Genomic DNA, 14,964 nt, shown 5'->3' on the forward strand with positions numbered 1-14,964 from the left:
TTCTGTTAACATGTAAATAAAAGTAAAAGACAATGTTCCAATTTCAGACAGTAAACATTTTCAAGTTCATTCAGAAACTGACAAAATAACTATCAAATTCATTTCTTGGTGAAGTGACATGACACGACACAAGCATTTGACTGTCATTACGTTAAACTGCTCATCTAAAAGAAACATGCTGACACAAAGGGACCGTTGCTCTCTGACTGATACACTAACACCATGATCACTATGGCTCCTTTATACTCTATAATACCAATGGGAATATTTGCTGAAAATGATTCCTGGACTCAATAATTAATTACCCTGGTTCATACAGTGCCCCCTTCAATCTGCAAAGTCTGAGGACAGTTTGTGAATACAAATGGCAGCACATTCTCAGGCATGAGAACCAAAGCAGTACACTGTACAAGTGCAGTCACAATATCTCCTTGTTGTACAATCAGGCAGTTCACTTATAATAATAATAATGTGTTTGTTTGGTATTCACTTTTGTATTTAATGGCTGCCTGCCCTCTCCTGCTTTCCTCCTATCAGCCTTTGCTTCTGCAGTTCCCACCAATCTGAGCTCTTGCACAAAGTCACATGCACTTGTCAAAGCTGCATCGTTAGAATTCAACACATTCCTTTGGCATGGCAGATTTGGGTCACATGATCAAACTGTTCCTTGCCCACTGACGAGAGAGGGGTTAAAGAATTCTTCTTCAGCCTCTTTTGGCCTGTACACCAGCCAAACATGTACACAACAGTGCAAAAAGAAACAGCCAGTGGAAGAGGATTATGGCAAACATTACATTCAAGATATGTAGAGATTATGTTTTGAGGAACAAGCAGTTCTGACTGTATCTTACTTTTACACATAAAACATTTTTTTTTATATTACCTCCTAAAACTACAAATGTATATATTGTGTGTAGAAGGTAGAATGTCTCTTTAAATCAAGCCTACATTGCAAATGGATCTGTTACATGAAACACTGGTAATGTAAGCTGTTGATAATAAAAGGCTTGTGTTGGAAATTCCCTTAACAATTTCCCACAGTGTTCGGGGGCTGAACATAACATTACATGAGAGTAGAGGACTATTTACAGATTTTAAAATGTTCTAATGTTATAAATGCAGCAATTTAATTGTCTCTTGTATGTATATATATAAATATATCAACACAACTGCTTCCCTGTATCCCCACACAAAAAGTAAAAGGGAATTTACTATAAGTAATAATATTACCAACCTTTCTCTGCTTGAATTTCACCGGTTGGTTATCCGAAAGCCATGGGTTTAGGACTGAATCAGAGAGGGTTGAGGTATTCCTAACGTTTTATAAGATACAGCAATAGGCATTAAAAAAATAGGAGTGCCCACTAAAGTTCAGAGAAATGCCAAGAAAGAAAAAGTGGACAAGAGGAGTAAGTCCTTCAGACTCTCAGCTTCCAGTCATGCTGGAAACAAATACTCTCTGAGAGCAGGGGTCTCTGGTGCATCCCTGCCTCTCTTCCTCAGTATGTTTGCGCGTGTGTGTGTGAGAGAGAGAGAGGGAGAGAGAGAGAGAGAGAGAGAGTATATGATTGTGTGTACATGTGTGCAAGTTCAACCACGTCCTCTGGCTCTAGGCCAGGCCAAAGATATCGGACAGCACCATAGTAACACTAATGCAATCAGGGACTGTGGCCACAACAGGACCAGTGGTGAAAAGCAAAGAGCCATCCATCGTTCTTTGTTCTTTGAATTCTACCCCCAAGACACACAAAGGAAACCGATTTGAAAACTAGTTCAACAGACAAACTAGAGGGAAGTTGATACAGACAAACATCTATTTTACCGAGGGCCTGTCTGTCTCACAGTAACTTGGGAAATTACACAGGTCAGTAGCAATATTTCACATTTAGTCTCTAGGCTGACAACCCTTCTAACCGGGCTTGTTCTCCAGTGAGACAAACATGCACAAATATTGGTGCACACACAGCATTGAGCCAGAGAAGAAGGGTAAAAACTACCATGACAGCAGTGGGCTAAATTAAGGGGCTGCAGACACAGCGGCTAGGGTCAGATCTCATAGCACCACATAGGTCAAGTGCCAGCTGCAACTTTGTGTGTTTGGGTGAATGTGTGTGGGTGTGTGTGTGTCTGTGTGTGTGTGTGTGTGTGGTGAATGACAGGTGAACCTTTGGAGTTAAATGTGACCAGATACAGTCGAACACATCTCTACCTTCAAAAGTTACCTTCAAATCTCCAACTTGGCTCAGTAGAAGCAGGGGCCTATGACAAAGGAGTGTCTTTTGACAAGCTTGCAGATAATCTACAAACCAAAACATAGATGAATGATGATATGAGAATTGTATCTGCCATTCTAATACACCAATCTAGTTTTGACACAACAGAAAAAAATGGTTTTCGATACTGGACATTTGTAGACAACCTAAAAAGGGAACACAGGATCACAAGACGTTTGGCAGCACTTAATCATGAACACCAAATGAGTCCATCTCTAGCCTTGAGGCAAAACTGACTGATAATAACATAGCTATCCATCTAACCTCAACTAAGCAGAGTTTAGTTGTTGTTTTTTATTCAATTACACAAAATAAGTAATCTGAGCCAATGTCTTCTTGTGAGATGAGATGAATAAATGCAACATGTTGATGTCCTGGCCACAACATACAATTTAATATAACCATAGATGCATCTCACTTTCTTTATTTGTGGGAACAGCACCAACAGGTCAATCCCCAAACAAGCAGGTGTGTTTAAGTCATGTGAGACTGTGAATGTACCCTGAAGACTCTAAACAGTTAATAGTGGTTGGAACATGCTCTGGGTTTATGGGGCCTCCTGTTGGTGAAGGGCAGCTTTTCAAAGGGAATGAAGTGGTCACACAGCTCACTTGACATGACTCTTTGAGTGCAGACACAGCCTGTATTTCCCTGCTTCTACTGAACAGGTGAGTGTGGTAACTTCTAAGACAAGGCAGAACAGCTCTATGTGACATGCGGACGTTTTAAGGCATGCAACCTGAATAGGCCTTCAAAGTGTATAATTCTTCAGCGATTCACTGATTACAAGTGAGTCACAGTGACATCTTTGGTGTCCTAGTGTATGGAACACCTAATGAAATACTGCATGATAACACCAGCTGGAGGTCTGCAAGTCCAGGTTCAGCATCAGTCTCCTTTTCATCCTCCTTTATGTGAGGAACAATTAGCTGTGGCAATGAAAGACGAAATGAAGGAAAAAAAAAAAGATTTAGCAAAAAAGGATAAAAGCAGAAATTAAAGAATACAAAAAGGCACAAAAGGATAACGAGAGAATGAGAGAATAAGAGGAACGAGAATAGGACCCCTCCTCTTCTCTCTTCACCCACCATCTGGTAGCCATCAGCGCCTCACACAGGAAGGGGCGGCCATGCCTTGCTGGGGCGCCAGGGAGCGGCTTCTCTTCCCTCCCAGTGCTACAGAAACAACAATCAGCCAGTGCATTGCATAGCTGTGCAGTCCAGCCCATCCTAGCCTAAACTGAAGAGCCAGCAGCAGCTCAGAACCAGGTGCTCACACCCCAGCAGACCAGCAAAGAGGAGCACAGAGCAATGCAACATTCCTAGTGTCTGTGCCTGCCAAGAGGCACTGGGAACTAAAAGAACGAGGCAGAGAGCTGAGAGCTGCTCTCACTGGAGCTTGCCTAACGCTGTAGCTCTATGTTAGCACTCTAGTTTCTCATCCCATTTGCTTTCTATTTACTTAACTCGACAATGACAAAGTTATTGATTGCCACTGTGGTATATCCCAGCCTGCATTTCACTCCATAAAAATGTATAGTCCTGCATCAATAATCTTGAAGAAGCTCCCTCTGTTTTGCAAGAATTCAGGGAATGCATATCATCATAAATTTGGTCCAACTTCTGTGTATGCTTTTTTTTTTTTTATGCAAGCACATGCACACACACACACACCAATCTGATGGGAACAGAGAGCCCTACAGTCTTTGTGCCTGTGTCCTTAATATCACTGTTCTCTGTTCACATTAGACTACAACTAGACTCTGGAAATAGAGCAGACTCTGAACAGATACCATATGTGTTGCCTGTGTCATTAGCTTAACAGCACTCTTGATTTCTGAAAATATTGTAAATAAGAATCGTATGGCCCAATTATAAGTAATTAAAAGAAATAACACTACAATGTGTACACTTAGCCTCACCAAATGCTTTCTGTCATGTGCGTTTAATAATAGCTGCACTTGAAACTGTTCAACTTGGCACAGTGACAAATGGCACAAAAGGATCAGTTTACGACAACAGTTTTAGTCCAACAGAAAAAAAAAACTACTCAGAATCCTCTCCCAAGTTTCAAACAGGAAAACCAAGTCTGCACGAGAACCAGTTCCCCACAGTCCCTCCCTGAACTGCTGTGTGGACTTGGCTCTCAGGTCAGTAAACAGCTGCACTGGGCAAAAAGAGACACATCTGTTTACAGAATGCTTCTTGTCAGCCCTGACCTACTATTACATTCAACATCATTGTTCTACTGAGGCAACAGACTGGGTTTAAAAAGGGACACAATGGTGCAATGTAAACATTTGAGGAGAGACCATGCATAATCAGCACAACACCATCCATGAGGTAAACACAACCCGACATATACTTGATCAAATGCTGCCTCCTTTTTAAATCCCTGCATTTTAGTGGCTTTATTATTATGGATTAGTGTGTATAGAAAATGTTTTTATTTTAGTTTCTAAATATTCCTCCAAAAACTTGCTATTTCAAGTTTCACATACAGCAACATCCTTTTCCATTTTTGGATGAGCCGATTCACATTTAGACACCAAAAAAGTCCAGATTTTGTGCTGCAGCTAATATCTTGATGGGAAAGCTAACAAGAACAACTTCAAACTCATTTCCTAATCATAAAACTATGCGCTGGTATTAAAAAAAAAACCCTGGGTTTTGAAACCAGACTTGTTGCTTTGCAAACTGGTGATCCAGTCGTGTTTTATCTGCAGCAACAGAAACTGTTTTAAGGCTTTGGAAACACTGTAGAATTCCCATAGAACTATTCATGTCAGACTGTGGCTGCAGCCTAAGTGACTGAAACTTAAGACAAAATCTGGAACTAACTGGAGGTAAGTTTGATACAATTCTGTGGCTGCGGACCTACAATCTCTATTGATCTGATGCAGACAACCAGATCCAATCCTACTAAGACAAGAAAGCTGACGTATTCAGATTTACACATTTAGGACACCTGTTGTATTCCAGATCAACTTTGTGATGCTATATATTATCAGACTTCATCCATGAAAGGAGTGACTTGTGAGTTATGGAGAACATGGTAGCCACGTGATGGGAAGAACTCCAAAGCAGTGAACTGGTGACCACATGGTGACAGAGACAGTGGGGCGCAAACAACAAACCAGTGGTGCTAGGTTTGATGGATTCCAAAATATTGCTTTTAGAACCACAGAGACACAATGAGAGCCAAAATAGATCCGCTTAGATGTGAGCTATTGGGGTGATATATGTAGCCTCTCAAAAACTGCGGTTACAAAAAGCTTTGACGGACAACTTGCATATAATAACTGAAGTTGTGCAAAATAGAGATAGACATTTTACATTTTGGATATACTGTAATAATGTTTGGGTATTTAACTATGTGCAAAAAGAAGCAGAGGTGTGTTTTATTTCCGAGGTTGTTTTTTGTGATGCAATTATTTTAGGATTACAATACAGTCTATAAATATCCATAAGAAAATACAAACCACAATCATGTTGACGTCTATTGTGTTTTTTAACATTCAACATATTTGTCTGACAATACATATCCCATCTTCTGAAAACAAAGTTGCTCTTACAACCAACCCTGCTCGTACAAAACAAACCGATGTTAGTGTCATTATGAAAAGCTTATCGTGTTTTCCTCGTCTAGCCTAGTCTAACCTCGGCACATTGGTTGGCACCAGTTTGGCTAAAGTGAAACAGATACACCTATGTATAAGTGATGATATTCTGTATGTGGAACAAAAGTGGGCCTGTAAGGATAACTATTGTAGTAGCATGGATATTAATATTTAATGGTCATTTCTTTGTAATGGACATTAAATAATTAATGGCACATGCAATCCATTTTCAAGCTGTGGCAGATCACACACATCAGTAGTGTGCTGAGTCCAAATGCAGTGTTGTCGGGACACGGTCCAATTTTTCCTTTGTTAGCCTAAGAAGCTAATGCTGCACAAATATCCCTCTGTTGCATGCAGGCCGGGCTGCTTTGTTTGTTTCTTCAAGCATGTGGGGAGGGGAGCATTACAGAAAGTGAGTGTTTGTTCTCTGTTCCACTTGCTAAGCAGATTTAATGAATCCTCTACTTAATCAAAGAGATATGCCTTTGTTTTCATCTGACTGACCTGTCACATTGGTTGCATACATATCTGTCTTCAGCAATGTGCAAATGACAATCGTTTCTTGTCAGCCAAAGACAGATGCAATGGCTAACGGCCAGTGTGGTGTATACTGCAAATGCATTTAGTCCCAGCTGAGAGGACTCAACATCAGCATGGAGTATGTCCTCAGTCTCCCTTTACAGCCATCAGAGGAGGACTTTCAGGGTTCGACATTTTCCTTCATCCGGTTTACCCTGGAGTATTGTGCTCCAGCACTGAGGCCCTAGTAAGGGCCAGACAAAGTGTATAACAAAATCCTAATCTGTTTCCAGAGGGTACATGCCAGTGGACAAGAGGGATTACAATAGTCCATACAGCAATGTGCAGTGGGGGTAAACAACTTAAAAACTGCCCAGCAAATTTAAGGGCTAACTAAATTCAATATTACAGTAAATTATCATTTGTATGATTAACTGCCCAGCATTTTATTAACTGCAAATTTAACATTATGTATATAATAAAACATAACCATAAGCACTTGTTGAGTTGCAGTCTTCTTTGTAGCAATCCAAGATAAGAAATTAATATATCGGTAATCAAAAGATGTAATGCATATTCCTTAAATGTGAATTCTGTGAAAATGTGTCTTTGGTAAGATATATATAATTTCATGGTAAAAATTACCATGCAAATCCATCAATGCATCAACTCATTTCTCTGTGCTAATTCACTGCAGATCAGTCAGTGATATCACTCTTAAAAGCTGTTCCTTTAAAGAGAGTTCCACAAATGGGCCTAGAGAGAAGTTCACAGATTGGAAAGGTAAGAAAGATGAAAGAGGAAAAATACAACCAGATGGAAACATAAATCCACAGTGGATACAGTTATGACAAAATCTGGCTGGAGAATGTCCTACAAATGCAACTGTAGTCTGATAACTTCATGTCGACTGTGAATGAGACATTAATGGCCAGGAAGTGTTGAGTCTTTCCCACAGTAACTCTAAATGCAGCAATGAACTATAAAATATGCTACAGAAGCACAAACCACGACCAAACTTTAAAAGCACTGGATTGCTCTCTATCCTGTATCCACCTCTTAATCAGATCCACTCCAAAATTGAAAATCTCTTCCTGACTCTCCACAAAATTTCATGGAAATGGCTGAATACTTTTTAAATAGCTCTGCAAACACACAAACAAACAAATAGTGTCAGAGGTAGGACTACGAAGGTAATCCCACACACACACACACACACACACACACACACACACACACACACTTTTTAATGTAATTTATTTTTTTAAATGCCAACTAAGTTGTGAAAGAAAAACTTAGTTGTCACTCAAAAACAAAGCACATATTCTTGATCCTTTTTAACCGATAAAAAACAAATAAACATGGCCGACATCAGGTTTCGAATGACCGTCTTACTCAGTGGTAATGAACTGAGGTCTTTCAAGCCTATGATGGCTCGGGCATCACAGACAAAGTCATGTCGGCTGAACAAGCTTTTACCTTTGACCTTCACCAATCAGCAGCAAAGCCTTATGGGCAAACTTTGCCCTAAGTGGTTAACCAGGCAAGCGGGGGGGGCAGCAGCCTCTAATCTACCGCTGCTTAGTCTGGAGATGGGGATTATGACGGCATGTACCCATTGTATTTTAAGGTGTACTATTTGTTTATTTTTCATTATCATTCAACCTACCACAAAATGCTCACTGTAATTTAAACATAAGTGCCCAAAACATGCATGCAACACATGTTATCTATATATCAGACACAGCCACAGCCACCTTTCACTTTGGCTGATGTTTAGAGTGGTAATCAAAACTCATCTTAACTTGGCCAAATGACCTAATCATTACTACAAAGCAGCTCACACTTACACCTGAACACATTCATCTAGGAGTGTCTTGTGGCCCTTTTCCCCTATGGCCTTGGCTCGCCACGGCACGCCACGGCACGGCACGGCACTACAAAAAAGGTACCTACTCAACGTGGGCGGAGTCATCACTGCATGAGTGACTAGTGACTTGTAAAGCAGTTGTTTTCCACTGAATAAAATCACTAGAAGCAGTTAATTAAAAATATTTGTTCAGTACTTCCTCCATGTAAATACAGCCGCAGGGTTTGTGATGGTGCTCGCCGGTCACGATCAGCAGTGCTGTTGCTCAATACACCAGACTCCTCTGTTAAATATTGAGATTTTAGACATTTCCCTGGTAATTGTTGGAGATTAACCCACATTTTTAGGACTGTTAAGTAGTTTTAACTAATCTACAATTTGGCACTGTTCGGCTTGTTTATTGTGTCGGACGTCTCTTCCTGTGACGGCACTCAGTGGCCAGCAGTCTGGCAACATCACGCATTGAACCTACTCAGTACGCTTGGAACCTCACCAGAGCAGGTACTTAAAAAAGTACATGATACCAGGTATCTTGCTGGTGGAAACACTACTTAACTGTGCCATGCCAAGGCAAGGCAAGGCGAGGCGAGTAGAGCCAGTGGAAACTTGCCATTACTGTGCAGTTGTTTGATAACCAGACAAGAAACGTCTGGTTAATTGCTCATGCTGGTAATGAGACTCAGGCAGTCAGTGATGTTAGTAATGGTGAAAAGTAAGCTGTCCATTATGCCATATTATAAATATGGCATAATGGAGTTTGCTTCATATATACAGTATGTTCCTTTTGGTAGTGTTCTTTTCAACCACAAAAATAAAGGAAGCCAAGTACAAAAGTCCCTAGATTTTTCACATTTCGAAATGATTTTCAACTTAAAACCACAATGCTGTACGTTGCAAGCTGCATGGTTTCTATTCTTAGAAAATGATTAACTTCTGTATTTTGGGAATCAAATCAAAACAGCTGGTGGTGAGTTGCCAGATCAGCAACATTTGAAAATGTGCAGATTACACAGCTTCATGTGACCAAGCATTACGACCTTTCACAGAGAGGGGGAACCATGTGTCAACTACCCACTTTTCTGTTAATAAGTATTATGTCAGTCCTGAAAAAGGCCAATTGCAAAACACATAATATCTTGTGGCTGTAGTGCATTATGCACCATAGGGGAGTGTAGTTTGATTCTCAGAGTTCTGCTTACAAAAATGTGTGTTTAAGTTGTAAATGGACTTTGTGCTGCCCAAATGTGATGGCTCAAGTATCTACAGCAACATAAATTAAGTGGAGAAATGAAGTTTGAAATGGGATTATTGTTAGGTTTGTAGTACCCTTTTTGATTGTAGCTCTTATGTAGACTGCAGACTGGGTATCTGCAGCCAACACAGTCTTTGTATGAATGTATCTGTTATTATAAGAAACAGAAATATGGTCAAACACAAGGAGGGTTAGTGGTGGTGGGTTGCAGGTCCCTACATAATCTTAAATCTAAATCTAAATCTAAAAAGTGGTTTCCTCCATTGCCTTTATTTAAATTACTAACTTACAGTGGCTAACCACTGATTTAACACAATTGCCACTACTACTATTTGCATAAATTATACAAACAAATCAATTCTGCTCATCATCAGTAAACCACTTAAATTCCTCAAAATGTAATCGACACTACCCTGGATCCTCATAACAAACAGTATGATGACTTATTCTTTAAAATTGTGTCCAAGAAAACAGTTGACATGCCCTCTTCAGAATAACAAAATTGACCACCAGGCTATCATTTACTTTACCAAGAAAGAATAATGTTAGGTGATTATAGCAAACACTTGGTTTTGGAGATATAAGAGATGCAGAAGTTAGAACAAACTGTTGTTATATAACCGCAGACTAAAAACCAGGTTAACCTCTGACAAAAGTACTTTCTTCTCCTACAGGCAATACATACAAACGTGATTTGTGGTTATTGTTCTGAGAAATGTGTGCATGATCAAATAGTTAGGAAGGAGTTTTGTCGCCATCAAATCAGACACTATCATGAGTCAGCTCTTTAAATACCTGTTTCAGGTCTAGACCCACAACACTTCAGATGCACACAGTTCTGCTGTTGTGCAAACCATGTAACCTAGGCAAAACAATTCAATACCAATAAGTATCATTAAATTATGTAATTGTGATATATATCAAATGTCCAATGAATATTGATTTAGTGTTAAGGCACTATATTTGCTTTAGATATTCCATCTCGGGTGTGTGAAATGTTACTCTGTTTAACAAATGTTTGTCTTGCACGATAAGTTTTCAATAACAATTAACTAGTTTCTACACTTTTAACTCATGACCAAAAACCAATCTGTAATAACCAGACATTTATTATGATAATGATCGATCTTGACTCTTTTTTTAAAAAAACAATGTTTTTGAATGTATCATCCAGGCCTGAGTTTAACCCTTGGTGTTACAACAAATGCCAAGTGTGCCACCTTTGACATGTAACATACTGACTGCCAGTTGTTCCTTTTTTTATTAAAAAAAAAGGAACAACTGGCAGTGAAGCCTCTTGTAATGCACAGTATGGGCATAATGTGTTGAACCACTGTGCTAGGTACCCCAACAGAAGATCCTCTTTTCCACCACAAAGTATAGTCCATGTCAGCTCACTATGGTGCGGTTTGGAACAGTACAGCCTGATATGGCTTGCGTTCCCGCAGTTGGGGGGTCTGTGGGCCGGGTAGTGAGGCAACAGCCACGCAGATAGCGTGACGTCATACCAGCACGACACAGTGTAGCCCACCAATAAATTCCCGAACTTAAAAAAAACGTGACAGAGTAAAAAAAAAAGGCTCATCTTGCATTTTATGTTCTCACTTATTGTAATGTGGTTATTTGACAGAAGAAGAAGACAAGCTTTGTTTGAGAAAAGGCTGCGGCCCGTTTTGTTCGTTTCTCTGTCGACCATTCGGTGGACTGATGTGTAGCTTCACCCTTTAGGCACCAGACCACTGAGCTAGGTACCCCCTAGGTCAAAAACTGTGATGGTACAGATCAGTTATTTTGGTACGTTTGACAACAAAACTGAAATACTGTCACAAACTGAACCAAACTGTACTGCTTGGTGAAGATATGTGCCGTAAAGTGGGACCGTTCAGAACAAAAGCCTCTTCAGTGCTGAACTAAAGAAGCCTCTTGGATGAGAGGTGTAACGTCTTCAAGAAAAACTTCAAGTCCAGTGGCTACTGACTCAATGACTTCTGAATAATCTATACAAACACACTGAAGTGAACTTTAACACTCAGTGGAAATGGGGCTTATCAGACACCTTTGACACATGGGAGTACTAACTGTGACTGGGTGAGCACTATTTCCCAGGGTAATCAAAATATTAAGTAGGGGAAAACCAAAGAATTGGAGGGGGAATGCAACACAAAGTGAAACGTGATGAGTCTATCTCATAACAATGAAAAAGTCTCAAAAATAACAACCATGTGTCCCACTTCAGCCCCCATGACCTACACAGCAGTCTCCTGCTTGCCAACTCATGGTTAAGTCACTCTTTTACTGTGAAGCCTTGGAAAGTGCATGGCAGCCTGAGCTCGTAGAGACCAAACTCCGTCTGCAGGCTCAGGAAAACAAAGTGATTTGTAGAAATGCACGGAACTTGAGGCCTGTACATGCAACAGCTGACATATTCAATGTGGAAGCGTGTACTTACAAATAGGATATAAAGTGCACTTACGTAACGTCTCAACTTTTTTTCAGGAGGAGACTTTCTCAGCCACCCCGAGCACACCACATCTCCCCCACTCATAGCTGCTCCTTTCTACCTCTCTCTCTCTGGAGTTTGAGCTTCGTGTGTTTTGGGAGTGTCTTCTTGTGCCTGGAATTAAGCAATGTTACGTATATAGTGTTCAAAATGTTAAGTAGAAACATTAAAGCTGTAAGAAAATGTCGTACGAGCGCTATAAATATGAGCACTGCTTCGAAAGTCGACTCACCGACAGACAAGGCAGTTGTCTGAAATGCACAGACCAGATTTTCCACGAGTTGTAGTCAAATAAACGAATAAATCCTGGGCTTGGAGTGATGATAAACCTCCGCGGCGACGCCTTTTATACAAATACCATTGAGCGTTTGTGTATTTTGCCCAAAATGAAACAAAAAAAATTGACGCCAGCACAACTGAAAGTCGCCAAGTTTTTGTTGTTATATGTGACGCCTCATGTTGATTGCCGTTAAAGTGGAGCGATTCCCAGTTGGCGAGATAAGATGTAAATGTCCCACAGTGTACTGGTGCATAGTTGTCGTTTCTACGCAAAATAAATCAAGCTTTCCCGTAAACACAGTGGTTCCGCCGAGCTCCCCTACCAGTTTACTCCCATGGTTCCTTAATTGTGATTGACAGGGAGGCTCCGTCTTTCCCTAAACTCACCCTCCTCTGGAACATGGCGGCGTCAAGTGAAATGAGCAAACAACAGATAACACGGAAGTTAGTGTCTTTGCTTTCAAAATAAAACCACTGCCGTGCCCCTATGGGTTTTTTAAAAGTTAAGCGCGGCATGCTATTTCTGCCAGTGAGTGTATTCGTTATTTTTAGTGTCTCATTACTGAATTAGGAATGTGATGTTTATGCGCACGAGGCATATACGCATTCATTCAGTCCTATAGTTCGTCACATTGACCTTTATTTTCTACATTGAAAGCCGGAAGTTACATTCCTTTAACTGACGCTGTTTTGAAAACCAGTTTGGAGGACGAACTGGGGAGGCGGCAGTGTTCAGGGAAAGCTGTGCGTTCTTCGACCATGGGACATGTAGTTCAGAAACGTTTGCGTTTCGTTTAGCAGACAGGCAGGAGTAACGTGCGGGTCGATCGACGAACCGTGACATAATAGAGCCTGGTGGACCATTAAAAGTGGCAACGGAGTGTCGACAAACAGACTAAGTAAGGACCCTCCTCGGAGGTCCCAACAAATCATTACACGTCTAAACTACACAATCCATAATGCCTGGGTTATTCCCTGAAGTAAACTCAACCCAAATAGCATGCAGTGTTTGCTTAATGTCAGTGTACCCATTGACCTCTTCACATATGTTGTGTTTTTTTTGGTATTTATTTGTTATGCATTATTAAATAAGAATGTGTATTGTAATAAAGGTGAGTATAGAGTAGGTGCAATGACCTCAAAACAACAATTACCCCAAATATTTTCCATATTACCATTTTTTTTAAATGGTAAAACAAATTGGCTGCCAGTACTGGCTTAATTGTCAAATATCACACTGATTAGTAAAGGGTTATACATGCAAGCGTGATATTGATTTGGCTTCCAAACGCTGATCAATTTCCTGGGCTCAATGGAACATCTATAACTGGTCTAATCCACTGGCAAAGACATGTTTTTTCTGGACTAAGATTGGTATCTGAGGAATCTTATTGGAATGCTTTTGTAATGGTAAACACTTCCCACAAAGGATGTTCTCAGTTGGTCTATGATTAATGACTTTTCCATTGTATAAGAACATCACGTCTTTCAACAGCCTTGGTATTGATGAAGAAAGAGGGAGCAATTAAAGGCTGCGGACATAATACTCCATTTCCGCTTAATGAATTTTCCTCCACATTTTAAATGTTACAGTTTCAAATATTCATACTTTTATGGTGTTGTGTTATTGATGCACACGGTTTTTTGTGTTTTGTCTTATGTTCTAACATGGTATGTTTCACAGACACAGATCTTTAGTTTACATGGGCATGACAACATACTTGTGGTCAGCAGATATTTTTGTTGCAGTTTCTCATTTGTACCAACAATGGATGAAATCTTCACATGAAAGAGTGCTTGAATGACACAAAATAAAATAAATAAAAAGACATTCTCAGGAGTTAACATTTCAACAACAACAAAATAATGGTTTGGCTGATTAATAATTGAAATTCATTGATTTTTTTCCCCCAAATGTCCTTTGAAAGCTTTGGTACTAGAGATGTGTCTTTTCCATATCATTTCATTTTCATTTCATATCATAATTTGTTCTTGCAACAACAACTGTCATCCTTCCTATATCTGTGGGAATAGTGAGTGCATGTGATTTCCCAGTTCTGCTTTTTGTGCTTCCATTTGTGCAAAAAGTATTTTGCAATAAGACCAACAAATTGGAGGAAATTAGCTTCTTTTTAAAATTATGCAACCACATATGTCGGTGTATTTTTTGAAATTACAAAGTCACTTCCTAAAAATGTTTTTTTTTTGACTGGAAACCTTTTGAAACGCAGAAATGTGACAAATAAGGCGAGTGGAGTATTACAAGAGCAACAATGTTTAGTGAATTTTTACAGAAAATAACTTGTTTCCAGGAACTTTCTAATGTGTTTTCATTGTTTTTACTGTTTGCCCTGTCATATTAAACATGATAGTTTAGGCCTTATGCATCCTTCCACCTGTTTGCCCACATTCCACTTTACCACTCTACCATCTTCCTGGTTGAGTGAACCAATACAACTAATAAATCACCCTTATTGTTTTACTAAAGGGAAATGTGAATTCAGCTCAGTACAGCTGATAGAAAAAGGCACATAAAATAAGCATGAAAAAAGGTTCCCGGAATAACAAAATCAGAAGAATACAGTAAAGCACACTGTCAGACAGTTACCTATTGACAAATACCTACAGTAGGTCATAAAGCTTCAGATT

The 14,964-nt window shown here is 39.8% G+C and overlaps 1 protein-coding gene across 5 annotated transcripts in view; it reads right to left on the reverse strand.

The window, feature by feature from the left end:
• Positions 1–12,712, reverse strand: part of gab1 (GRB2-associated binding protein 1) — a 47,515-nt gene extending 34,803 nt beyond the window's left edge. For 2 of the 5 annotated variants that reach the window (XM_058640959.1, XM_058640957.1), the window contains exons 1-2: positions 12,269–12,712; positions 12,010–12,150 (exon numbers count right to left, since the gene is read on the reverse strand). In XM_058640959.1, coding sequence (XP_058496942.1) covers positions 12,010–12,081 — 72 coding nt within the window. In that variant the 5' untranslated portion in view covers positions 12,082–12,150; positions 12,269–12,712. The remainder of the gene's footprint in view (positions 1–12,009; positions 12,151–12,268) is intronic. The other 3 variants (XM_058640960.1, XM_058640956.1, XM_058640958.1) reach the window with 2 other exon arrangements.
• Positions 12,713–14,964: the final 2,252 nt, after the last annotated feature.

Source organism: Solea solea, chromosome 10, assembly GCF_958295425.1.
Source record: "Solea solea chromosome 10, fSolSol10.1, whole genome shotgun sequence".
Classification (NCBI taxonomy): Eukaryota; Metazoa; Chordata; class Actinopteri; order Pleuronectiformes; family Soleidae; genus Solea; species Solea solea.